The 27,632-nt window shown below is 42.2% G+C and overlaps 3 protein-coding genes across 3 annotated transcripts in view; all 3 read left to right on the top strand.

The window, feature by feature from the left end:
* Positions 1-27,632, top strand: LOC309703485 (NLR family CARD domain-containing protein 3-like). Its single transcript, XM_082528344.1, has 10 exons — positions 1-72; positions 1,690-1,805; positions 1,890-1,991; positions 9,127-9,205; positions 10,170-10,392; positions 10,486-12,289; positions 13,404-13,577; positions 16,338-16,511; positions 26,237-26,283; positions 26,432-27,632. Exons 1-10 carry the CDS (start codon positions 58-60, stop codon positions 26,953-26,955), a joined length of 3,258 nt encoding a protein of 1,085 aa, XP_082384470.1. The 5' UTR covers positions 1-57; the 3' UTR covers positions 26,956-27,632.
* LOC309703657 (uncharacterized protein) overlaps positions 4,624-27,632 on the top strand; it is a 196,702-nt gene continuing 173,693 nt past the window's right edge. Inside the window, exon 1 of the mRNA XM_082528599.1 lies at positions 4,624-5,738. Within this exon, the coding sequence (XP_082384725.1) occupies positions 5,042-5,692 (651 nt within the window). The 5' untranslated portion in view covers positions 4,624-5,041 and the 3' untranslated portion in view covers positions 5,693-5,738. The remainder of the gene's footprint in view (positions 5,739-27,632) is intronic.
* Positions 20,602-27,632, top strand: part of LOC309703664 (uncharacterized protein) — a 163,423-nt gene continuing 156,392 nt past the window's right edge. Inside the window, exons 1-2 of the mRNA XM_082528611.1 lie at positions 20,602-20,895; positions 21,782-24,009. Coding sequence (XP_082384737.1) covers positions 20,636-20,895; positions 21,782-22,052 — 531 coding nt within the window. The 5' untranslated portion in view covers positions 20,602-20,635 and the 3' untranslated portion in view covers positions 22,053-24,009. The remainder of the gene's footprint in view (positions 20,896-21,781; positions 24,010-27,632) is intronic.

Raw genomic sequence — 27,632 nt, 5'->3', positions numbered from 1 at the left:
TCAAAGTTTACTTTCACTTTCCTGAGCTTCGTGGAGTGGAGCTTGTTGTTGGTGTGTATGTTTGAAGAAACTGTAAGTTTGCTTTGTTTCCTCCTTTAACAGTTTGTCTTTAGGAACTTTACTGTTTGTTCAGCTCATGTTGGATTTCTTCACACAACAAACTGTGTTTGTATTTCCGGTCTCTCCATTAAAGTCAGTGTGTAACGTTTTTCAACGAGGTCGAATGTGTCCGCCATTTTCTCTAAGTGTGTGTGATCAGATAAAACACGCTGAATGTTGCCTGAGCTCGACCGGAGAGCTCCGGGACTTTTTATTCGCAGGGACAGCAGCAGACGGAGAGCGGACATCATAAACGAATGTTTTGTTTACATGTGTGTTAGATATAGATTCAACTTGTTGTTCTTCAAAAAAGAAGAAGAAGAAAGTGGAGACATCAACTGTTGGCTCCGCTCCAACCCTCCTGAGCTGAGCTTCAGGTTTAAACCCGCCTCCTTCCAGGAAGCAGCTCACCTGTGTGTCCGTGTTTAGTGTCCGGGTGTGGCGTGGAGCCTGTAGTTGGTGTGTGAAGAAACTCTAAGTTTGCTTTGTTTCCTTCTTTAGCAGTTTGTCTTTAGCGTTATAACAGGAAGTGGGACATTTCTATTTACATAACATAAATCAGATCAGTGAATTAGGGTGCAAATCAAATAAACTGCTGATGTATGTTAGTCTTTATATGGCTCTGTTAAATAGCATGTTGTTATTGTTGATACTTACAAAGGTCAGCTGTGCTGCATGGGGTTACTAGTTTTGTTTGTTTGAACTTTTATGAAGTATCCTTGGCTAAAGCACCCAACATCATAAAAAAGCTTGTTTCCCTCCTCATGAGTATGATGTCACATAGAGGAGGGAGCTGCTTGTGTTCTTTTTTCTTGGGTTTAACCCCAATAAGCAGCTCCCTCTACATTATAAGTCCTTCTGTATCTAATGTCTGCATATGATTCCTCATCTTCAAGCATGAGTATTTAAACTCTGACAGTTTTGCTTTGCTGTATCAAAATCCCAGGACCAAAAACATGTGAGGCTCAGCTTTGAGGTCCAAAGGGAGATCACATCTATATGAAGGCTAACATCATTTTTGACTTAAGTTAACTGAAATAACTGTTAAAAGTTTGCTCACACACCATCAACATCAAACACACAAAAATTCAAAAGACGCTAAAGCGTGTTCTTCATGTCAGAGAGCTGCTCAACATGTTTTCATGTTAGTGTCTCTAGGACTTGATAAAAAAAGCCCTGATTGAATTCACTACCCAGGTTAAGTGGAATGAGTGGAATATTTCCCAAACAGAGAAATCCAATAACAAAAGATAAGATCAGTTTCTTTTTTCTATCGTCTCTTTTCTTATGGTAGATTTATTTCTCTGAATCTCCACAGCATCAGGTGGAGGAGATGATCATAGATTCTGTTTATAGAACCAAACTCAGTGGAAAGGCCAGACTTTAAGGATAATTTAAAACACTTTCAGACATCAGTATATGCAGCCACTAAAGCTGGTAGGTCTGAATTTCCCACGAGAAAGTTCTTTCATATAAAAGGAAAAAGGAGGAGGTGAGCACTCAGGGCACAGAGACCCCCCCCCCAGCACACATGATGGAAAGGAGGATTTCAGTTGATGTGCACATGAATGATTTGTGTTTCCTCTGCAGGTAGAAAGTGTGTGTGAGCTGAGCAGCATGGATCAGTGTGAGGACAGAGAGGAGGGAGCCCCTCCCTCTAAAAGCACTCTGTGTGGGGAACATGAGAGCCAGACCAAAGCTCAGAGGTGAGATGACCATCTCTAACTGTCCATGACTCTTCTCCATGTCACAGCTCAGCACTCACATCACTGCTCCATCATTATTCACAGGAACCAACCTGGACCTCCACCCAGCTCTGTGTCCTTACAGAGTGACCAGTCAAAGGAGTATGAAATATTTTTTAAACAACAAAGCTCATCTGCTGCAAAAAGGTAATGTGTCTATAGGCTGTAAATTAGTCAGTTCTTCTGAATAAGTTATCCAGCATCATTAATTTCAGTTCACATCTTTCTTCACACATTTCTATCTTAATGTATGTAATGCCGTTTTCTTCACAAACGCAGGAATGAATGTGTAACAAATGGACGTTGTACTAGGTGTTTCATTAGTAGGAGAATGAACAAGATATTCTCCACTGAATGACACACATGGCAGGTGGACAATATGAGTACAGCAGCACCAAATACGTTGGAGACACGCAATATTAGAAGAGCATATGGGAGCGGAAGAACCCTTCATAGCTATTTAATTACATTTTATTTATATAGCACCAAATCACAAAAACAGTACCCTCAAGGCACTTTCTATTGTAAGGTACAAATCCTACAATATTACAAAGAAAACAAAGAAAACCCCAACAATCATATGATCCACTAGCACTTTGGCAAGTGTGGGAAGGAAAATTCCCTTTTAACAGGAAGAAACATGCAGCACAGCTAGGCTCAGGGTGGGGGGATGTGAATTATTGTTTACAGGCTGAGCTGTGTTCCACAGTAGGCTGTGTTGCTGCATGGACATTTTAGAGTGTGTTTCGAGTATTTCAGACTGCGTTATCCCTCAGTAAGGAAAAAAAGATTTTCTTTTCAAAAGAGGCATGGACGTTTCAGAGTGGGACACAAGGATGTGTGGAACGTTAGGCTGTTGTTGTGTCTCACAGCAGAGTCAATCTGACCCACATGTCCTACTAATAAATCTTACTACACCGTTGGTTAGGAAACAAATATTCTGGAGTCTGTTGTAAGTGAGACCAGAATATAAAAAGGAGGAATACAGGACAAAAGACATTAAATGCAGACAGGTGTATAAACACATGGTGAGTGAAGAAGAAACAGTTGCATGAGTGTCATCATGAGGATTGCCGAGCAGCTTAGACGTATTCCAGCATAACTAAAGGAGGATTTGGGGTAATCTGATCCAGGTCTAACTATATGCTTTATCAAAAAGGAAAGTTTCAAGTCTAATCTGAAGCTCAAGAACAAGCTCAAAGCACGAGATCCATAGACCACACCAGGCAAGACCACAGGTGCAGGCAGTGTAAAGATGCCCCTGAGACAATCCAGCACATAACAGCACGGTGCAAGATGCTAACAGGCAGGGCATGCATAGAACGCCATAACCAAGTGACTGGCATAGTACACAGGAACATCTTTGCCGAGCATGGCCTGGAAGTCCAGAGGTAAAAATATGACAAACCCCATAGGGTTTAAATCCTGTGGGACTTCGAGATACAGACTGACAAACTGGTTATGGCTAACAAACTGGACAAAGAGTGTCAGACAAGCACAGGAAGAAGGCCATGGTGATAGATGTAGCTATATGTGGCTATTCCAAGTAATGGTAACATCAGGAATAAGAAACATAAGAAGCTCAAGAAGTACCAAAGACTGAAAGCGTGGCGGGTGATGAGTGAAGACAACAGTCATCTCTGTGGTAATTGGATGCCTTAAGGGAAGTGAGATGGAAAGTGGGAGAGTGGTTCCAGGAGATCCCGGGAACAGCATCTGAGATCTCTGTCCAGATTAGGTCAGTCCTGGGAACAGCAAAGACACTGAGCAGTAAATTGAGAGCTTTGCTTTTGCACTCAGCTGTCTTTACACCACGCTGGTCTGGTACAGCGTCTGCATCACTGCAGCCGCAGCACTAGGAGGGTTGTTGAAGCTCTGCTGAAGGTGTGAGTTGAAGATCTTTTGGACCAGGGTCTCTGCCAGACATTCCAAGCGCACCTTCACTATACATTTTAAATGCCCATAAGTGCAAACAACAGTCAGGATCCATTCTCCAATCCGAAGGTGCAGAGAACAAACCCTCTCATCCACCGGGAGAAACCCCAATATACAGACAGCAAGCTGAGGGGATACAAGAAAGCCCACCCCAGCCCGCTGCCTCTCACCAAGGGCAACTTCAGACTGAGACGGAGTCCACCCCTCTCCAGAAGACTACAGTCGTGGCCAAAAGATTTGAGAATTACTAAATATTGGAAATTGGAAAAGTTGCTGCTTAAGTTTTTGTAATAGCAATTTCCATATACTCCAGAATGTTATGAAGAGTGATCAGATGACTTGCACAGTCCTTCTTTGCCACGAACATTAACTTGATCCCAAAAAAACCCCTTTCCACTGCATTTCATTGCTGTCATCAAAGGACCTGCTGAGATCATTTCAGTAATCGTCTTGTTAACTCAGGTGAGAATGTTGATGAGCACAAGGCTGGAGATCATTATGTCAGGCTGATTGGGTTAGAAAGGCAGACTTGACATGTTAAAAGGAGGGTGATGCTTGAAATCAGTGTTCTTCCATTGTTAACCATGGTGACCTGCAAAGAAACGTGTGCAGCCATCATTGCGTTGCATAAAAATGGCTTCACAGGCAAGGATATTGTGGCTACTAAGATTGCACCTAAATCAACAATTTATAGGATCATCAAGAACTTCAAGGAAAGAAGTTCAATTCTTGTTAAGAAGGCTTCAGGGCGTCCAAGAAAGTCCAGCAAGCGCCAGGATCGTCTCCTAAAGAGGATTCAGCTGCAGGATCCGAGTGCCACCAGTGCAGAGCTGTCTCAGGAATGGCAGCAGGCAGGTTTGAACGCATCTGCACGCACAGTGAGGCGAAGACTTTTGGAAGATGGCCTGGTGTCAAGAAGGGCAGCAAAGAAGCCACTTCTCTCCAAAAAAACATCAGTGACAGATTGATCTTCTGCAGAAAATATGGTGAATGGACCGCTGAGGACTGGGGCAAAGTCAGATTCTCCGATGAAGCCTCTTCCCGATTGTTTGGGGCATCTGGAAAAAGGCTTGTCCGGAGAAGAAAAGGTGAGCACTACCATCAGTCCTGTGTCATGCCAACAGTGAAGCATCCTGAGACCATTCATGTGTGGGGTTGCTTCTCATCCAAGGGAGTGGGCTCACTCACAATTTTGTGAGTGAATTTTGCCACAACAGTGGCTGGACAAAGCTGGACTGAAAGACAGCACAGAGGCACTAATCATGGCAGCACAAGAACAAGCTCTGAGTACAAGATCCATAGAGGCTGGGGTCTATCACACCAGGCAAGACCCCAGGTGCAGGCTGTGTAAAGATGCCCCAGAGACAATCCAGCACATAACAGCAGGGTGCAAGATGCTAGCAGGCAAGGCATACATGGAACGCCATAACCAAGTGGCCGGCATAGTGTACAGGAACATCTGTGCCGAGTATAACCTGGAAGTCCCGAGGTCAAAATGGGAGATGCCCCCAAGGGTGGTGGAGAATGACCGAGCTAAGATCCTGTGGGACTTCCAGATACAGACGGACAAAATGGTGGTGGCTAACCAACCGGACATAGTGGTGGTAGACAAACAGAAGAAGACGGCCGTAGTGATCGATGTAGCGGTTCCGAATGACAGCAATATCAGGAAGAAGGAACACGAGAAGCTGGAGAAATACCAAGGGCTCAGAGAAGAGCTCGAGAGGATGTGGAGGGTGAAGGTAACGGTGGTCCCCGTGGTAATCGGAGCACTAGGTGCGGTGATTCCCAAGCTAGGCGAGTGGCTCCAGCAGATCCCGGGAATAACATCGGAGATCTCTGTCCAGAAGAGCGCAGTCCTGGGAACAGCTAAGATACTGCGCAGGACCCTCAAGCTCCCAGGCCTCTGGTAGAGGACCCGAGCTTGAAGGATAAACCGCCTGCAGGGGCGTGCTGGGTGTTTTTTTTTTTTTATCTATCTATCTATCTATCTATCTGTCTATCTGTCTATCTATCTATCTATCTCAGGGCTTGCAAAATCGCTAGCCCGACGTCCCGGGGCTAGCGATTTTTCCAGTCGGGCTACCAAAATCTATCTCTGCCCTGCCCGTCGGGCTATTGTAGGAAGGAAAAATATATTGTGGCGAGCTCAGACAAGGAGGAGACGGAGGTATCGTTTGGTCTTGCTTCCCGTGAGCTAGCCAGGGAGCACAGCCGTTTATTGACATCTGCAGAAGAACACTGCCGCTAGCTAACTGCTCAGCGCAGCAACAGAACAGCAACAACAACAACACAGGGCGCCCTCTGACCCCGGAAGGACACACTGTCGCAGCGAGAGGGCGTCACCATGGCAACATAAACAAAACATAACTGTACAAACAGAACCCCGAACATCCCTGACCCGCTACATAGCCCCCACCTAAGGGGTCAGTCGTCCCCGACGACCCCATTACCCCACACAAAGTCCTGCAAATGTCCAGGTGCCTTAACTGGCGTGGTAGGCATGACTGCTACGGTTGGGGGCTCGGCGTGTGGGTCGACAGAGGTAGCCCATGAAGCATTGCCCTAGCATCTGTCGCGACGGGCCGCCGCCGCGGTGCGCTCGTGCCATCAGGACCCGTCGGGGGACTTACATGGCCACTCACATCCTCTCTCTTCAATCGCCAGTTTCCCAAGTGGGGAATGTTCTCCTCGACAGCTTGCTCCAGCCTCTGAATGTCTCTCTCCATTACGGCGAGGGTGAGCTATCCCACTTCTGACACCAATGTGGCGAGCTCAGACAAGGAGGAGACGGAGGTATCATTTGGTCTTGCTTCCCGTGAGCTAGCCAGGGAGCACAGCCATTTATTGACATCTGCAGAAGAACACTGCCGCTAGCTAACTGCTCAGCGCGGCAACAGAACAGCAACAACAACGCACAGGGCACCCTCTGACCCCGGAAGGACACACTGTCGCAGCGAGAGGGCGTCACCATGGCAACATAAACAAAACATAACTGTACAAACAGAACCCCGAACATCCCTGACCCGCTACAATATGTCAATGCTTTTGCATTCTTTCGGAAATGTAGCTGGGTAATTATGTCATCGGCATCGGTGAGGTACTGTCAATATGTGACATATTGAAATCACGTTTGAATTTGCGCTTGTTTTTTGCTTTCACTTTGCAATCGCGCGAACTGCGAGGTAAGGTAAGGTAACTTTATTTATACCCAAAGGCAAGGTAAATTTGCTTTACAGAAAAATGACAGCATTTGGCATCCCTTTAAAAACACACAGTACTGATTGGTGAGTGATGATAATTTGCGCACCAATTCCTCTGACATCGTCTTATCAATCATTAGCTTACTATGCAAACATGACAAGTGAAATCTCCCGCAGCAAGCTTAAACATATGAGAGGTTGACCGCGCAGAGAATCGCTGACCGTTATGTGTGTGTGTGTGTGTAAAAGCAGCAGGATATATATTTTAGTTCTGCTGAGCCAAATAAGACAGGTCAGGGTGAAGAAGTGACAGCCAAAGAAAAGCTTACCACAAAACGGAGAAATTATGACAAATCAGACTATAAGGCAAAAAGAAAGTGCAGCTTTATGGTTTCATGGACAAAATAATTTCTGTGGCTGCAATATGACGAGCTATATAACCGGGGCTGCACATAAGTGGTCCACAGGTGCGCATTCGCTGTCAAAAAAAAATAAAAAAATGCGCACAAGATATGAAGTTGCAACGCGTGTTTGCATACATAAGATTTTCTGGAGGAGGACAGACATTTGTTTAGAACTCCTTAAAGATGTCGAAGAAGCTCCTTTAAGCAATTACTGTGGTGTTCCTCCACCTCCAAACAAATGTCAGAAGGAGTCCGGACCACAAAAGAAGCGCGTATTCTCGGAAAAGTGGTTGCAGGAGGTGAGCTGGCTTCAAACAAATGATGAACGCACAGAGATGTGGTGCAGAATGTGCCGTGAAAATCCCACTCTAGCGGACAAAAACAGTGCTTTTTATATGGACGCAAACGCGCGCTGCAACTTCTTATCTGGTGCGCGTCTTTTATTTTGACAGCGAATGCGCACATGCGGACCACTTATTTGCACCCGTGTAAATAACATAATGTTCTGCCGGGTGTGTTGTTGGTTTTCTCTCGATTTCTGAGTCGACAAGCGCCTTTGTTACTGGGACCAGTCATTTTAAGAAAGGCCCCCATTAGAACCCATGAGAAATGCAAGAAATGCATTATTGCTCAGTCTGCAATATCTTTCCCAGAACAAACACCAATTGCAAATAACATACTAAAAATAAACCTGAAAAATCTGTTTAGAACAGCTACTATGTTGCAAAGAGTGAATTACCACTGGCAAAATTTAGCAGTCTTTGCAAAGTTCACAAACCAAATGGCCTCGATCTTGGTTCCACTTGTCTCTTACCCGTGACTTCAGTGGAAATTTCAAATTCAGGATCTGACACAGACTGATTCATGTCCTACACAGTTCTTACAAGTTCATAGAAATTTCTGTTCAATTAGAACCAAGTATTTGAGTTGATGATTGTAATTTTTATACAATGTTGTAATTTGTTTTTCAACAATTTTTTGATTAATGTTTTGTTTCCTTTACAATATTATACATTAAAGTATAATATTGTAAAGGAAACAAAACATTAATCCAAAAATTGCTCTTTTTTTATTCGGGCTACTTAAATTTATTTTGGGCTACCAAAAACTGAAGAGTCCCTGCCCGAAGGGCTACCAGGGATTTTGAAATTTTGAGATATATATATATATATATATATATATAAATAAATAAATAATAATTTGTCATAATGCTTGATAAGAGATCTGAAACTCCCTGTATAAAACCAAAAGTTATCCTTTGGACTGTTACACTGAAATAGACAAAGGTTTTGAATTACACTTTAATATGTACCTAAACATTCATTTGAAGAAAAAACAGCCAAATAAAATGGAATAAGTGCAAAAAAAAAAAGTTTGCATGTCACTGTCACTTAATCTGAGATTGAGGTATACTATGGTATTTGGCAACTCAATATAGGACAGTCCTGAATACAGACTGTCTTCAATAATTGGACTGGAGTAAGTCTTTGAATCAGAGATGTCTAAGAGTGAATATTTTTCTTTTGCTCCCTTTGCTATCAAAAAAGGGAGCCATCTTTGGGGCAGCCATCTTGGTTCATTGTTTTGTTTATTTGTTGTTGTTGTTGTTGTTGTTGTTGTTGTTGTTGTTGTTGTTGTTTTTTAATTTAATTTTTCTGTTTTTTCAAAGTGTTTTTTTTTCTTTTTTGAATTTTTAAGTTTTATTTGAATTCTTTTTACTTTTCATGATTTCCTCCACAGAGTGGACCAGGAGACCTCAGAGGTTCCCCATGGTCAGTCTGCCCAAAACCATCAAACACACCTGGACTCCATATTTATGGTCTGTACATGTACAACAACTACTTTTACATGTATTCTCTTTAATCATCTCCATGCTGGGTCTGTGGGTTTTGGCTCAGGATGTAGAGCCACTTGCCCAGTGGAGTGTAATATAGGAGCTGAGGTGAACCAAACTGGATAAACAGCTCAGCATTGTTGAAGACAAGCGGGACCTGCATTTTCTTCTGTTATGTTATGACTTAATATTTTTGATTTATCCTTTAAATTTTGTTAAATTATGATATTGTGCAAAAGTCTTAAGCCACTTTCTCTGGTATGATGGCACCTGTGTTTGGCTTTTCTGTATCAAGTAAGTCCGTATCCAAGAAGGGGACTTTTTTCTTCCATGTCCATGTTTAGATACACATAGGCTAGTTCTCTGAGACCATGCTACCTCAATAGGGTTTATCCAGGCTCTCCAGTTATTTTTCCTTTCATCCTTTCAGTGAGTGGAATTCAATTGTCAGTATTTACCTCCCATAACTTGGGCATCTAATAATTGGGCCACCTCACTGACCATGGCATAACTTAAACCTCAGCTATGAATAATAAATTGTTCTTGCAGAACGACTCTATAACCCCCCCCCCCCCCCCCCCCACACACACACACACACACACACAAAAGAAAATTCTTACTAAACCTGGTAGCGTGACAGAGACTATTGGCTGGATGGCTAATCCTTTAGCTTCCCTTATTTATGTTACTATGGTCTCAGGATACAGGAAAAATTACTGTAATGTACCAAGCTTCTCCTCTCCACTTCTCTCTTTATACTGCCTTGATGTTTATATAATAGAATACAACTACTACTAGATTCTCTTAAAGTTTTTTGTCTTTCCTGGAGTTTGTGTATTGTTCAATTTGGTGTTTCTGTTTTGTATGCTTCTCTTTTTTCTCTTCTCTTTCCATTGACTCTGCAATTGATTGACGTTGTGGTGTGACTCATTCAACCTTTTGGTTCCAGATGCTGGAGGAGAAAATCATCACTTTTGTAAAGAACGAACTGAAAAAAATCCAGAAGGATTTGAGTCCAGATTGCCCAGAATTCTTAGAGGGTAGAAGTGAGGGTGAAGGTTTATTGGAGAGTAAGGAAGAAGACCAGGGAAGCAGAGAGGCATTTGTTGAGATCACACTGAACGTCTTGAGGAGAATGAATCAGAAGGAACTGGCTGACCGTCTCCTTAACAGTAAGATAGACCAACATACATTCGGAACATATGCATATGACAAATCTTTGATTGTGTGGTTTTTGTTTTTGTTTTGTTTTTTGATACATATAGGACATTCCAAGGGGCAATTCAAGTGGATTCAGAGTGAATTTAAATCTACCCTGAAGAAGAAGTTCCAGTGTGTGTTTGAGGGGATCGCTAAAGCAGGAAACCCAACCCTTCTGAATCAGATCTACACAGAGCTCTACATCACAGAGGGAGGGACTGCAGAGGTCAATGATGAACATGAGGTCAGACAGATTGAAACAGCATCCAGGAAACCAGACAGACCAGAAACAACAATCAGACAAGAAGACATCTTTAAAGCCTCACCTGGAAGAGATGAACCAATCAGAACAGTGCTGACAAAGGGAGTGGCTGGCATTGGGAAAACAGTCTTAACACAGAAATACAGCCTGGACTGGGCTGAAGACAAAGCCAACCAGGACATCCAGTTCATATTTCCATTCACTTTCAGAGAGCTGAATGTGCTGAAAGAGGAAAAGTTCAGCTTGGTGGGACTTGTTCATCGCTTCTTTACTGAAACCAAAGAAGCAGGAATCTGCAGCTTTGAAGACTTCCAGGTTGTGTTCATCTTTGATGGTCTGGATGAGTGTCGACTTCCTCTGGACTTCCACAAAACTACAATCCTAACTGACCCTAGAAAGTCCACCTCAGTGGATGTGCTGCTGATAAACCTCATCAGGGGGAAACTGCTTCCCTCTGCTCGCCTCTGGATAACCACACGACCTGCAGCAGCCAATCAGATCCCTCCTGACTGTGTTGGCATGGTGACAGAGGTCAGAGGGTTCACTAATCGACAGAAGGAGGAGTACTTCAGGAAGAGATTCAGTGATAAGAAACAGACCAGCAGGATCATCTCCCACATTGAGACATCACGAAGCCTCCACATCATGTGTCACATCCCAGTCTTCTGCTGGATCACTGCTACAGTTCTGGAGGATGTGCTGGGAACCAGAGAGGGAGGACAGCTGCCCAAGACCCTGACTGAGATGTACATCCACTTCCTGGTGGTTCAGGCCAAAGTGAAGAAGGTCAAGTATGATGGAGGAGCTGAGACAGATCCACACTGGAGTCCAGAGAGCAGGAAGATGATTGAGTCTCTGGGAAAACTGGCTTTTGATCAGCTGCAGGAAGGAAACCTGATCTTCTATGAATCAGACCTGACAGAGTGTGGCATCGATATCAGAGCAGCCTCGGTGTACTCAGGAGTGTTCACACAGATCTTTAAAGAGGAGAGAGGACTGTACCAGGACAAGGTGTTCTGCTTCATCCATCTGAGTGTTCAGGAGTTTCTGGCTGCTCTTCATGTCCATCTGACCTTCATCAACTCTGGACTCCATCTGCTGGAAGAACAACAAACCTCCCAGAAGTCTGAAACAGGAGAATCTGCAGAGACACACTTCTACCAGAGTGCTGTGGACAAGGCCTTACAGAGTCCAAATGGACACCTGGACTTGTTCCTCCGCTTCCTCCTGGGTCTTTCACTGGAGACCAGTCAGAGTCTCCTACAAGGCCTGCTGACACAGACAGCAAGTAGCTCACAGACCAATCAAGAAACAGTCCAGTACATCAAGAAGAAGCTCAGTGAGAATCTGTCTGCAGAGAAAAGCATCAATCTGTTCCACTGTCTGAATGAACTGAATGATCGTTCTCTAGTAAAGGAGATCCAGAAATCCATAAGTTCACGAAGTCTCTCCACAGATAAACTGTCTCCTGCTCAGTGGTCAGCTCTGGTCTTCATCTTACTGTCATCAGAAAAAGATCTGGATGTGTTTGACTTGAAGAAATACTCTGCTTCAGAGGAGGCTCTTCTGAGGCTGCTGCCAGTGGTCAAAGCCTCCAACAAAGCTCTGTAAGTACATACATGATTATAACTTTTTCTTTTTTTTATCTGTGAATTCTACTTAACAACAACACAGCCATTTGCAATCAATAAAAAAATTAATGGTTTTCTGGCTCTTTAAAACAGTATACAGCTATATAGGAGACAGAGGCGCCTAATTATTGTTAGCATCACAATCAACTATATGATACTTTTAGTACTGATAGGAGCCTAATTCTTGTTGTCAGGATGTTCTAAAAACTTCTTGAAAAGCCTGCAGCTGATCAAAAATGCTATAGCAGAGTCATGCCAGGGACTGGAAAGAGATAGCAATGTTTTAAAATGTCACTTTTCAAGATTGGGCTCTAAAATGTACAGTGATTTAACAAGATTCCACTTTTTAATCACAGGCCAAAAACAATACTTTAACAGGTTCACAGTTTGTTTTCAGTACCAAATTCAATTCAGTTACATTCATCCAAATCACAACAATCAGCTCAAGGAGGTTTAAATAGCATTTGCCTCACAGCAAGAAGGTCCTGAGTTCATTTCCACTATCAGTTTGGGGTATTTCTTTTATGGAGTTTGCATGTTCTCCCCATGTTTGTGTGGGTTCTCTCTGGGTACTCTGGCTTCCTCCCACAGTCCAAAGACATGCAGTTAGTGGGGATAGTTTAATTGGTTAGTCTAAATTGCCCATTGGTGTGAATGCAGGTGTAAATGTAAGTGCGAATGATTGTCAATGTCAATGAACAGCTCCCTTTTAACAGGTAGAAATAAGCTCTCTTTTTCTAGCTCCTGTCAGTATCTTGTTGCAGAATTTTGGATCAACTAAAGGCTTTAAAGGAAGTTTTTAGGACAACATCATAATATTTATTTATAGCAGTCAAGTGTATAAGTAAGAGATGTATTTTTTTAGCATCACTTTGAAAAAGGATGTTTCTAATTTTAGAGATAATGTGCAAATGACGCAAAGTTAAACATGGAATATTAATTAAATGCATTTTTTTTTTTAGATATTTCATATTAATTATATTATTTTTTTCTGGTCTAGTTTTTACTTTAAAAATGCTTTTATTTTTAAAATAAAAATCTCCAACCAGTTAACTCATTGCAAATATTGTTTAACAATTTTGTTTTTCAGACTTAGTGGCTGTAACCTCTCAGAGAGAAGCTGCAAAGCCCTGTCCTCGGTCCTCGGCTGCCCGTCCGCCAGTGTAACTGAGCTGGACCTGACTAACAACAACCTGGAGGATTCAGGTGTGAAACTCCTGTCTGCAGGACTAGCAAGTCCAAAATGTTCACTGGAAGCTCTCAGGTCAGAATTAAGACTTTCTCACTGATCACTGACATTTAAATTTTTTTTTATTGCATAGACAACTGACTCTTAAAGAGTTGTCAGGTGGCACTATTTTCTCTTTCTTGTATTTTTCTTGTTCATATTACCATTTTATAAATTTAGAATAGTTTCATAAAAATAGACTTCTGTTTCAAGGTTTGTATTTTTTGGGTTTTTTTGTGAATTTAGGATTCTGGTTGAGGAAAGACTGAATAAAAAGAGAACCTAAACTAAGTTAGAATACCAAGTCAAAAGACAAAGCTCAACATGGGAAGCTTAGATATTTGAAATCTGCAATCGTCTGTGGTCTTACCTGTTCAACCTTTGTGTAGTTTTTTTTTTTTTTTTTTCCATCCATTTTTAGTCAAATCCTTTCTTCTGCTTTACTGCTTGTCAGACAGTTAGCAATTGGATTTGTTAAACTATTATTTTTTGCAAGATTTCAGGAATGACGCTGCTTTGTTTTTTATTCGGAAAGTGGGTTCAGAAAGTATTCTTGAAAACAAATTATGTTCCACCCCAAATCATTTAATTTCTTTTGGTCTGCCTCCTTTTAATCGACTTTCAGTATCCATAATGAGAACCTGGATCCTTTTGTCATTAAACAGATGGTCAGAAAAATTATGATCTACTCCCTTATATTCAATTCAAATAACCAACTACACAATAATACAAATGTACATTGATTGGAATATACCTAATAATGTCAAATCAATTAAATTGATTAGACATGAACCAGAAAATGCTAGGTAAGCGTGTTTTGATGTTACGATTCATATGATACTGATGATGGATTTTTAGGCTAATAGTTAAGCTAACACACTTAGCTCTCATCTTTTCTTTTCTAATGAAACCGATAGATCCTCTACTTCTTTTAATTGTCTCACAATGCAATTCTTACCATATTTTGGTTCCTGCAACTGGTCCGTCGGGTTATTGTCTTCCCAGAAACACTTCCCTTGTGTTTCTGGGAAGAAACACAAGGGAAGTGCTTTTTCCTATTTCCATTTTCCTTTTTTCCTGTTTCGTTTTTTTTTTTTTTTCCTATTTCCATTTGTCCTATTTCTGTTTTCTTTTTTCTTGGATATCGACTATTGGATATGGTTATATCCAATAGTCACAATATAGATATAGTTCCTTGGATATAGACGTGGATATCAATATGTCTACCTCCTGAAGAGTGTTATTCACTTAGTTGGCTATTGTGAAAAGGGGTTTCTGTTCACCATGGAAATGATACTGTGATCACCCACCACTGTCTTCATGGACATCCGGGTGATTTTGCTCTGCTGAGTTCCCAGTGCTCTCCTTCTCAGCATGTATGAAACTGTAGATTTTGCCGCTCCTGTTATTGTAGCAATTTCTTGGATGGATTTTTTCTTTTTTTGCAGCTTAAGTATGGCTTGTTTCACCAGCATGGAGAGCTCCTTCGACCACTGTTGTCTGTTCACAGCAAAATCTTACAAATGCAAGCACCGCACCTCAAATCAACTCCAGACCTTTTATCTACTTAACTAATAATGACATAAAAAAGGAATTGCCTACACAAACCCATGAATAGCCTTTGTGTGCATTGTCCAATTACTTTTGGTCCCTTTAAAAAGAGAATGGTACAGTTAAGAAGCTGGAACCTTTAATCAAATTTCAATGTGGATAGCCTCAAATAAAGCTGAGTCTGAAATTGTTGTGAAATAACAAAAACAGTTGTGATTTAGCACTATAACAATTTAATTAAATTGAATCGATTTTCCTGAATTTAAATGTGCATTTCTTTCTCTGTTCATGGTGTGGGTGGGGGAGTGACAAATGGACATATTTCAGAATTCAGAGAGGATGATACATATACTTGATAGAAGAATAATAAGATGTCTTAATAAGAAGACCTTTTATTCTTTTAAAACTGTTTAACACACACTTTAAAGAAGAGAAAAAAACCCACTCTCAGGGCTACTTTTAAATTTAAAATAATTTTGCAGGTTTATTTGAGTTCACACTTGTGGAAAACTATAGCCTACTTTCAAATAAATAGATCATAGCAGTAGGCCAATAATTTTAAAATAGAATAGTAATGACAACTATTTATGTGTAGTTATGACTTCAGTACATTTTAAATATATTAAATGATACTGTTCTCACTTTTTAGTCTAATTTCTGTTTTTGAACATCACTGCAGAGCTCCTCCATATTTCATACATACGTACATGCTTATGGCTGCAAAAGGTAAGTTTAATATTAATGCAGAACTGCAGCGTGTCTTCATGTAGTTCATGTTCGAAAAAACCTGCTCCCATACATATGTGTATCCCAAGATGGACAGAATTGTAAAATAAGGAGAGAAATCTGTATCAAAAATGTTGCAAATGTGTACAATATGATCCGCACAGATCATGTTGCATGCCCATGTGGAGTTTTGAGACAGATTTAATGCTGCCAGCTTTCCACTGATCCACAAATTTAAGCTGCATTTAAGTCCCAGTGTAAAACAAATGTGTACAAATCCTTGCTTGAAATGTGTACAAATCATGATGTCTCTCTTTTTCATAGCCTTTAAAATCCCTCACACTACAGGTTCATTTTGTGGTTTCTATAGTTTCCAAAAGCAGATGTAGACACTACCTGCGATCACTAATGCTATCTGTTGTGAACCATCAGTACATTCAATTATATAAATCTAATCTTGAAAGAAAAATACATATTATTTAACATCTTCACATAGTAATAGCTGCTTTATGTGTGCAGTCTGTCAGGCTGTCTGATCACAGAGGAAGGCTTTACTTGTCTAGCCTCAGCTCTGAGCTCCAACCCCTCCCATCTGAGAGAGCTGGATCTGAGCTACAATCATCCAGGAGACTCAGGGATTAAGCTGCTGTCGGCTGGACTGAAGGATTCAGGCTGGAGACTGGACACTCTCAGGTATGGAGAGAATGTCTGATAGAGGAGGAAGAGCTGGAAACTGTTACACTTTCTTTAAGAACATTTTTTTCTTTGCTCGCAATAAAACCAACAGTCAAATATAAAAATAAGATATTGTCTGGGGGAACAGTGCCTTTTGCCAAATCTATTCATAAATCTATCTGTTCATAAAGTCTAGATAAAAATGTAAATAGATCCATGTATGTTCCTCCCACAGTTCAAAAATGTGAAGTCAGTGGGGTTAGGACAATTGGTGATTATAAATTGCCCACAGGTGTGAGTGTAAATGGTTATTTGTCTCCCTGTGTTAGCTCTGCAACAGTTAGGTGACTTGTCCAGGGTGTACCCCACCGCTTGCTCTATGATAACTGTGATAGGCTACAGCAGCCAATAGGGACAAAATAACTAAAAATAGATCAAAAATCAAGGGCTCATTCAAGATGAGCTAATTCTAGCATTTCCAATCCCTTTGGTTCATCAAAGCCACTAGGAAAACAAAAACATTAACCAAGCTGATGACGGCAAGCTCTGTGATCACTTACATGAAGAAATACTGGACACCATGGTCAGAAAGTGAGAAATAATGAATAGGAGGGGAGGTCGTTTCTGACCATAGTGTTTCTCGAGATTAACATCTTTGCTTGAACTTTGATTGGGTCTGTGTTTCCACAAGCCCCGCTGGTTTAGAGACTTAATCATCATGAAGAAAACAAGACAGTCAGCGATCGATCGATTTACTTGTAAGGGAGGCCTCGTTGGTATCTACCACAAAATGACCCCAACGACGGCCTCCTCTCGCTGACTTTTATTGGGAAAACACACACAATACACATCACAGCAAAGCAAAGCCCACATGGTTCTAAGACAAGGCAGTGTGTGTGTGTGTGTGTGTGTGTGTGTGTGTGTGTGTGTGTGTGTGTGTGTGTGTGTGTGTGTGTGCTCCTGCTGACCAAAAGAGTCATAAAAGCAGGAAGCAACATCCTTGGTCATAAAGAGGGTAGTCTCCCCTACACCCAATGTATGGTTTACCATAGATAACACAGTGAAGCCATACAAAGGGCAGGAAGCTTACCAAACATCAAACAGACCTTCACAAGAATGTGCTTGTGATAAAACACTACATCCCCCCCCCCCCCCCAGAACCTCGAGAGGCTGGGGAGGGGGACAAAGGAATTCCTTTCATCACAGAGTTAAAACAATGTAGAGATGGTAAGCATAAAAATGACACCATTTAACAATTCACTCTAAAAAATACTGTGTTCAGTGTACTTCTCTGCAAACGTGATAAGCCCATAGCATCTATTGCTCTATGGCACTTGGGAATTTGCTGGGATTTACTTTAGAGAGCTGGAAAATAAATCCCAGGGACCTGTCGATTTTTAAAGTCTGGAATAATGTATAAGGACTTCAAAAAAGTGGCTGTTAATACTCATACACAAATTTTACCTTTACAATTACAAAGACCTCAAAGATGAGAAGGTCCACAAAATTAACTTGACTTGCAGATAGGATATTATTAAGCTTCCTCTCGAGTCATTTATAATTAAATTCAGCTGTGTTCCCAAATCGTTATATAGTTGGGTGATGAAAGGAATACTTAGAGCACCTACTTAATCTTGCAACCACACTGTTGTTAGAGGAAGCAAAGTATAGGGACAAGGGAGATGACTCGCCATTACTGGCGGCAAGGTCACTGAGATAGTTTAACAACTTCTTGGTGACTGGACGTCTAGGGTGGATGAGGTTTACACTGAGCTCCTTCAGGCTCTGGATGTTGTAGGACTGTCGTAGTTGATATGTCATTTCAATTCAAATTTTAGAAGTTTCTAAAGCCATTCCAAAGAAATTTACTCTTTCCACATACTAATTTCCCTTCAGTGTTACTCACAGTGTCACTCACTCAATATCAAGTCACTCAGATCACTAGCTCATATCAAATCACTCTGATTTTGGATTTTCTAAATGAAAGAATTCTTACCAGCTGTCCAGTGTTCAATTCCAAAATGTTGAGGCTTGACCTCCACATGCTTTTGTGGAGGGCAAGCATTACTCCCAGCCTACCACAGTGTGTTGTACATTATTATACACTCCAGAACAAAAGTTTAAGACCACTTGAGAAATGACAGAAAAACATGCAACAAGAAGAAATGGGAGTGAGACAAAGAATAGAATAGAATAGAATTCAACTTTATTGTCATTGCATATGCACAGGTACAGGGCAACGAAATGCAGTTTGCATCCATCCAGAAGTGCTTTAGTGATATAGATATATTACAATATATATTAGCAATAATATAGATATGTAAGTATATTACAGAAATGGGTCTATTATGGTATGTTATAATGTACACGGTATGAAGTATGTTGTGAATATTCTATAACTAAGTATGTACAGGCTGTAGTGAGTACAAGCTATGTACAGGATATGAACAGGATATAAATATGAAAAACTATACAGAATATGAAATAAATAACTTTACAGAATCTGGGATACACAGTTATACAGAAATGGGAACTATGCAAGTTGTAAACAGTTGTAGGATTAAAGATTATCGAATGTACAGAATGATTATTTACACAGAGCTATACAGTAGTGCAGTTAAGATAGTGAGGGTGTAGATAGTTTCTACAGAGGCTATATAAAGTGCTAGTGGTTGTGAGTGGTGGTTCACTCCATGTTATTATTGTGTGTTTGAGGGTACAGTTGTCCATTGTGGGTGTGTGTATGTTCAGTCCATGAGTTTAACGTGGGTCAGATGTCAGGAGGCAGAGTTCAGGAGTCTGACAGCTGTGGGGAAGAAGCTGTTCCGGTACCTGGTGGTCTTAGTCCGGAGGCTCCTGTGGCGCCTCCCAGAGGGCAGGAGGGTGAAGAGTCCATGTGATGGGTGACTGGGGTCTCTGATGATTTTCCCAGCCCTTTTCAGACACCGCTTCCTGTAGATGTCTTTTATGGCAGGAAGTGGTGCTCCGGCGATGTGCTGGGCAGTTTTCACGACCCTCTGCAACGCCTTCCGGTCCGAGGCAGAGCAGTTCCCGTACCAGACTGTTATACAGTTGGTCAGGATGCTCTCGATGGTGCAGCGATAGAAGTTCACCAGGATGTCTGAGGACAGGTGGTTCTTCCTCAGAGTCCTCAAGAAGAAGAGGCGCTGGTGAGCCTTCTTGACCAGCTTGGAGCAGTTGGTCGTCCAGGTGAGATCCTCGGAGATGTGGACTCCCAGGAACTTGAAGCTGCTCACACGCTCCACAGCCGTCCCCTTAATGTGGATGGGTGGATGTGGGTCAGCATTCCTCCTGTAGTCCACGATGAGCTCCTTGGTCTTCTCGGTGTTAAGCAGCAGGTTGTTTCTGTCGCACCACTCAGCCAGACGATCCACCTCCTCCCTGTAGGCGGCCTCATCGTTGTCACTGATGAGGCCAATCACCGTGGTGTCATCTGCAAACTTAATGATGGTGTTGGAACCATCAGCAGGTCTGCAGTCGTGGGTGAAGAGGGAGTAGAGGAAAGGGCTCATCACACAGCCTTGTGGTACACCGGTGTTCATTGTGATGGTAGATGAGCAGCGGTTATCCAGCCGGACATGTTGGGGGCGGTTGGTCAGGAAGTCCAGTAACCATTTGCAGATGAGGGAACTGATGCCCAGGTCTGTCAGTTTCCTGATGAGTTGTGAGGGGTGGATTGTATTGAATGCTGAACTGAAGTCTATAAACAGCATTCTGGCGTAGGTGTTGTTGTTGTCCAGGTGTGAGAGGACAGAGTGCAGTGCGATGGAGACTGCATCCTCTGTGCTCCTGTTCTGGCGGTATGCGAATTGGTGGGGGTCCAGGGTGGGGGGGAGACAGGATTTGAAGTGTGCTAGGACCAGCTGCTCTAAGCACTTACGGTGTGTTCACACCGAACGCGATGGACGCGAATAAAACGCCCCAAACGCCCCTAATTTGACGCGTGTACATTCGCGTCTCAACGCGTGTCCAAGAAAAATCCATCGCGCGTGAAAATATGATATTTTGACGCGCGTGAACCGGAAATGTGGGAGGAATGTGGGAGGGAGTTGTGCCAGACCGGTATCTTTGCAAGATGGCAGCTATCGAGCTAGCGATTGAAGAGAGAGTCTCCCTTCTCTATGTACTGTGGAGAGCAGAGCAGCAGCGTAAAAGACGTCCTCGCCGTACCTGGGTCCATCAGGTCCTCCAGAGGCATGAGCAGTTTGGTGAGTTTCACCACTTGCTCCAGGAGCTGCGCCTGGATGACGGCCAATTCCAGCGCTATCACCGTCGGCCAGTTTGAGGACCTGCTTTCCCTCGTCGGTCCCAGCATCGCCCGCCTAGACACCAACTACAGGCGCTCAATCCCACCTGCAGAGCGCCTGTCCGTCTGCCTGAGGTTAGTAAAACTATTTAATACGGTAGTCCTTTATTGATATCTGTGCTAATATGCTAATCCATCCAGTTATACACTGCTAACATGGATGTGCTATGCTAACAGTGAATGCTGTCGGTGTTTACTGAAAGCAAACTGTGGTACAGAGACGACTCTTTATAATATTTCTAGTGATACTCAGAAGCTCTCATCAAGTCCCGATTTAATTCGATTTATGCTGTTATCAGTGTTTGCATGATAGCATGGCTGTGGTGTCACATCAATGTATGCGCTCGGTGTTTGCTGATATCAAACTGTAGCATTAGCACCACTGAGTTAACCTTTGTAGTGATACTCACTCCTTTTTATTTAGACCTGGTTTAATTCTGGGATAGTTGAATGTTTGTATATAATCCCTGCAGCTGTCAGACTCTATAGCAGGGGTCACAGCCTTTATTAAAACAGAGTTAGATAAAACTGAACAGTTTGGTTCATCTCTAGTTACATGGTTCTATCTTGATAAGCTGTCTTATCACAGATTAATTTTTCAAAAATATTAATGATTTAAGCAAGGAAAGGGCTACATGTCAACATACAACTCTTTATTTCTATTAATGTTTTACTTCATTCCTACCTGATTGACATGTTTAGGAATTATGAGCGATTGGCTCACTGTAGTTGTGAAAGTTGCTACCAATCAAATTATGATATGTTAAAGTTAAAACAAAACACAACTGTTTTAGATATTATCTAATATACATTTTGTAATTATCCTTATAATTACAAAATGTTTTATGTAAGATTTAAGTTTTGTGATTTAAATCTGACATCACAAAAGTATTTTGGAATTTGAATAATGTATTTTGTAACTGCAGTACTCATAATACTGATTTTGAACAATTCTGTCCAGGTTCCTTGTCACCGGGGACTCCTTCAGGACCATCGCGTTCAGTTTCAGAGTCGGTGTGTCCACGGTGAGCCAGATCACCCCCCAGGCAGCGACGTCCATCTGGGACTGTCTAGTGGACGACTTCATGGCTGTGCCTTCACCTGGAGACTGGCGGTCCATCACAGAGGGATTCCAGGAGCGCTGGAACTTCCCTCTGTGCTGTGCAGCTCTGGATGGGAAGCACATCCAGACAAAGGCACCCCATATATCATATAGGAGACACACACATTGATATGCACTAAATATTTATTTCATTTCTTTTTTGTGGTGCCCAAATTGATGCACCTGCTTGATTTTGTTTAAACAATTATTGCACACTTTCTGTAAATCCAGTAAACTTCTTTTCACTTCTCAAATATCACTGTGTGTGTCTCCTGTATGATATTTAACTGACATTTTTTATTGTAACAACCAACCATTTATACAGGAAAATAATGTCTATTAACAAGGTTGCCCAAACTTCTGCATCCCACTGTATCAGTATATTTTGTCATTAGTATAATATGAAATAAATTCTACATGTGTCAAGTTGTGTGCCAACATTTGCTGTGTAGTAGAACTGAGACATTAGTCATTATAAACATTTATTTGAAATAATATTAAAAGTCTCAAACAGAAAAACATTAAACATAAATATATAAAATATAAGAATTTACAGAGAGACAGGAATAAAAAGGACCAGCTGCTCTCCAGAGCAGGAACAAGGCTGAGGAGGAAATGCTCCATTGGAGACTGGTGTGGCCTCTTCAGGGACTCCAGGATGGCCAGCTCCACCACCGATGGACCGTCCTGGGACCCGTCCCTCATCTGCCTCGGAGCCGTTCTCCTCTGTGGGCCTGTAAAACAGCACAAAACACAAAGAAATGAGAAGGCTGCTACTAGATTTTAATTTCAACATTGAAAAAAAAAAAAAACAATAACAGGATATAATCAGATTGGTTGTAGATATTTAGTAAAGGTGATCACAAGGGAATCCCACCGACTAAAAAGGTATCAGTGCTTGCTGTACATATCTGTGGGTGCAGCAGCAGGAGCTCAGGGACTGGGGATGCTCTGCTGCAGAATCAGTTGGTTCTATCAATACAGTATTAAATGTTAACAGGTTGGATATAATAATCGTAGAGTAGACAGTGGTCCCTCATTTATTGCAGGGGTTCTCAGAATAACTAGCCCCTGGTCACAGTTCTCACAATTGATTCTCAAAGTGCAAACCTTTGTAGATTGCAAAAGGTAAAAGTATTATTATGCCGCGGTTTGTCTTCATCTGCCCGCCACTTTCGTGCGCCTTTTCCCCTCACGGTGCAGGTGTCTATTTCCGAATGAGGCTCATAGTTATGGGTGTTTTTGTGCTGTTTTTTCTATTGGACGCGATGGTTATCAAAACCAAACGTGATAAATTTGGCAAGCGCAGGAGATTTGTCAATCAGGCTGCAGAATGCAATGCTGTACTGTGCAATAAAAAATCAGCGAAAAAGCAAAGCAGTGACGGATGAACAGCGGGACCACTGTGTGCTGTTTATTAATAAACAATAAAATATATTCCTAAATGACAACATGCATAAAAGCAGAACGGTATTTGTACGTCAGTGGGAAAATAGCGGTGGCTTGCTAGCTTTTGTGCGGCTTCCCCGGGTCAGTGAAAACTTTCAAAAGAGAAATGAATGAACTTACCAGGTTGCCCGATCTCTTCACATATCTTCCTCCAAGCTCGGTCCTTTTTATTCCTGTCTCGGTCCAGAAAGCAGCTGGTGTTGTACAGCTCCGAGTTGTTTGCTACCGCATTGATTAGCCTTCCCCTCCATTGAAGTATGAAAGGCTTTGGCTGGATCTGCCCCTTTGACCTAGGTAACAGCCACGTCACCAGGCTCCTGATTGGTTGTCGCGGCGCGATTTGACGCTGGAGTTCAGATTTTTCCAACTCGAGCGGTAGACGCGAAACGCGCGTATGCACAAAATGCAACACAAAAACTCACGCGCGTGGTTTTATTCGCGAGTCAAACGCGCCAGACGCGCTACACTGACGTGCGTTTCACGCGTTTTGGCGTTTTCGCGACGCAAATCTGCTTCCGAATTTTCGCGGGACCCGCAATTGCGCGTCATCGCGCCTTTCCATTGACTTTACATGTAAACCTGACGCTCTATTCGCGTCCATCGCGTTCGGTGTGAACACACCGTTAGTGATGATGGGGGTGAGTGCTACTGGGCGGTAGTCATTGAGGCAAGATGGGTTGGAGTTTTTGGGTATCGGGACGATGGAGGTGGATTTGAAGCAGGCCGGTACCACAGCGTGGGCCAAGGACAGATTGAATATGTCTGTGAGCACTCCTGCAAGCTCCCCAGAACACGCTCTGAGAACACGCCCGGGGATGCCATCAGGACCTGCAGCCTTGTGGACATTGATCCTGCTCAGCACCGCTCCTACATCGGTGGGGGAGAGAGTCAGAGGTTGGTGGTCTGGCGTCATGTCTGCTTTGGTTGTGGTTGTGGGGTTCCCTCGCTCAAAACGAGCATAAAAGTTGTTGAGCTCGTTGAGGAAGGGGACATCAGAGGATGCGGGGGAGGGTTTGGTGGTCCTGTAGTCTGTAATGGTCTGGAGTCTTTGCCACATGCGTCGGGGGTTGGAGTTGGAGAAGTGTTCTTCTACCTTCTTTTTGTAATGGTGTTTGGCTTTTTTGATGCCCTTCTTTAGATTAGCCCTGGCTGTGCTGTAGGCGTGTGCATCTCCTGACCTAAAGGCGGTGTTGCGGGCCTTCAGGAGGAGACGAACATCCCGGTTCATCCAAGGCTTCTGGTTGGGGTACATGGTGATCCGTTTCTGGGTGGTGACACTGTCTGTGGTTTCGGAGATGTAATCCAGTACAGATGAGGCGTACTGGTCCAGGTCTGTGTGGGTGAACATATTCCAGTCTGTGTTTTTAAATCTGTCCTGGAGCACATTGTTTCACTAGGAAAAAGCACCCCAGACAATTATGGTGTCCCCTCTACTGTGGCGCGTACAAAACCTCTTACATGGGATCTGCTTGTCATGCTAGTAACATTGGATACCACCAGAACCAAGTAAATTTTTTTCTCATCAGAGAATAAAACTTTCTTCCACCTTTCAGTGTCCCATGTTTGATGCTTTCTTGCAAAGTCTAAAAGTTCAGTTATGTTGCATTCAAGGAGACGAGGCCTTTGAAGACGTTATTTGTTTATGAAGCCTTTCACTCTCAGGTGCCGTCAGATGGTTATAGGGCTGCAGTTGGCACCAGTAATGGCCTTAATTTGAGTTGAGGATCGTCCACTGTCTTGATGGACAACCAATTGGATCCTCTGGCTCAGTGCTGGTGAAATGTTTTTTGCATCTTCCACTTGACAGTTTTGTTCCATAACCCTCAGAATCATTTAAGAAATTCCAAATGACTGTCTTACTCCATCACACGTCAGCAGCGATGGCGTGCTGTGAAAGACCCTGCTTATGCAGTTCAACAACCCGACCACGTTTAAAAAGGGAAAGTTTTTTGCCTTTGCCATAAGAATGTCATGACAGTGTGACTACCTGACAGAAAGTGACAATGAATCTGCAAGAAGACACCATCATCAAAATTATTTATTAATCAAATAGTCACAACATTATGTTTTCACCCCCAAAATTAAATGTTCAAAGCACCACAATGGCAGCCTGATATCACACAGAATTTTCACTTGATATTAAATAGAATTTATGAACTGAGCTCTGCAGACAGAGTGATCATAGTGAAACAGTTTGTTTTCATTTCCAGATTAAAGCTACTCTTCATATTTTCTACCAAATGCCACCAAAGAGGACTGTGTTGAAAACCATTGAGTAATTAATCTTTTTTCAATACAAGCTTCAAGGCTTCACTAATTGCTGATATTCACAAATGAGAAAATCAAACAGGGCAAGACCACACAGCATGAGGGGATGAAAACCAAGAACTTAAATATACATATAATAATGTAAAAGAGGGCAAAGTGGAAAGGCGGGGATCACAGCTGAACAAAATCTAATTAATGGGAAAATGGGGAAAAAAAACTGACCATAACTCAAAAGGAAGTAAATGGTAAATGGCCTGTATTTGTATAGCGCTTTTAGAGAGGGATTAGAAAGGGAAACGAAATGATAATCAAGAAAAGCTAGGGATACATTTTTCATAAAACAAAACCAAATCATGAATTCACCCTCAACCTTGAACTCACCCATGAAACCTGACAACTTCATTAAATACAGTGGTGTACTGACAGATCCAGGATCAGTCCAAATCATCAGCAGTTTGATCCATGTATGGATTAAAGTGTATTTGTGAAAATGTTGGACTGTTCCTTTATCAGTGTCTAACAGTGTGTGTGTGAGAGCCATGTATTGTCCATGTGTGCATGCTGACTGTGCTGCTCTGACCCCCCTCCTCCTTTCAGGGTGGAGCCTGCTGGAGTCCGATGGTTGAGACCAGGTCTGAGGAAGTGTAAGTGTGTTTTTAATGGGATTCATGAAAACAAAGCAGCACACATTCAACCATCTTCATCATGTCAGGAGTCATCATCAAAGTGTCAATCAATGAACAGATGATGGATCAATAACTGCAGCTGGATTGTGTTTGTTCTCTCCATCAGATTCCTGTCAACTCACAATCGACACAAACACAGTGCACACAAAGCTCCAACTGTCTGACAACAACAGGAAGGTGACACATGTGGAGGAGGTTCAGTCATATCCTGATCATCCAGACAGATTTGATTATTGGCCTCAGCTGCTGTGTAGAAATGGTCTGACTGGTCGCTGTTACTGGGAGGTCGAGTGGAGAGGAGACGTTTATATATCAGTGAGTTACAGAAGCATTAGAAGGAAAGGAGGCAGTAAAGATGCTGAGTTTGGATTTAATGATCAGTCCTGGAGTCTGAACTGCTCTGATGATGGTCCTCGTTCTGTCTGGCACAATAACGAAACATCAGCCATCTCCTCCTCCTTTGGCTCTAAGAGAGTAGCAGTGTATGTGGACTGTCCTGCTGGCACTCTGTCCTTCTACAGAGTCTCCTCTGACACTCTGATCCACCTCCACACCTTCAACACCACATTCACTGAACCTCTTTATCCTGGGTTCAGAGTCTGGTTTGGGTCCTCAGTGTGTCTGTGCTGAGTTGAGTGTAAATAGTGTCCTGTTAGAGAAGCAATTCAACTCAATTCAAATACTTTATCGTCCCACAAGGGGAAATCTTTTGGTCTTCCTCAAAGGTTTTATAAAATTATATCCAGAGGGCAACAAGTCAAACTCACTTGGAATTAGGTGTTTAAAACTATTAATAATATAATGAGTCGTCATAAGCATATTTTTGCTATAAATGGCCAAAGGTCCATCTTGCCAATGCCCTGAGATTGTGCTCGCAGTTTTTACCAAAAGTCCCAGCCGATCCTTGTTCTTCACAGTCATGTTACAAAACCAAGCAGCAATACAGAAAGACACAACAGATTCAATAAAACGTGTGTAAAACAAGGACAACATCTCAGATGAGCTCAAAGAGCAGTCTTTGCTGAACTTTTTTAGTAGCAACATCAGCATGACGTTCAAAACACAGTTTATGGTCAAGTAAATACTTGTAACTCTCCAATTCAAATACTTTACTCTGACTGTTGAACAGTCTGTACATGTCTGTATCTTTCACTTAGAAGCACGTTTTCAAATTCATGGATTCAATCAGTTGATGTTTGAAACTGTTCTGTATACCTTCAGCCATATGAGCTGACAATATCTAATGCAGTCATAATATTATTGTATGCATCTGATTTATCTAATAAATAGCAAAGTTGCAGCAGCCA

Source organism: Aulonocara stuartgranti, assembly GCF_965226115.1.
Source record: "Aulonocara stuartgranti genome assembly, chromosome: 3".
Classification (NCBI taxonomy): domain Eukaryota; kingdom Metazoa; phylum Chordata; class Actinopteri; order Cichliformes; family Cichlidae; genus Aulonocara; species Aulonocara stuartgranti.
This window is presented reverse-complemented; position numbering and strand designations above follow the sequence as displayed.

Excerpts from the sequence above, each read along its gene's own strand:
- LOC309703485 (XM_082528344.1), top strand. Across the intron at positions 1,992-9,126 it reads AGCTCATCTGCTGCAAAAAG|AGTGGACCAGGAGACCTCAG; the intron begins GTAATGTGTCTA and ends TTTCCTCCACAG. Across the intron at positions 26,284-26,431 it reads GAGACCAGGTCTGAGGAAGT|ATTCCTGTCAACTCACAATC; the intron begins GTAAGTGTGTTT and ends TCTCTCCATCAG.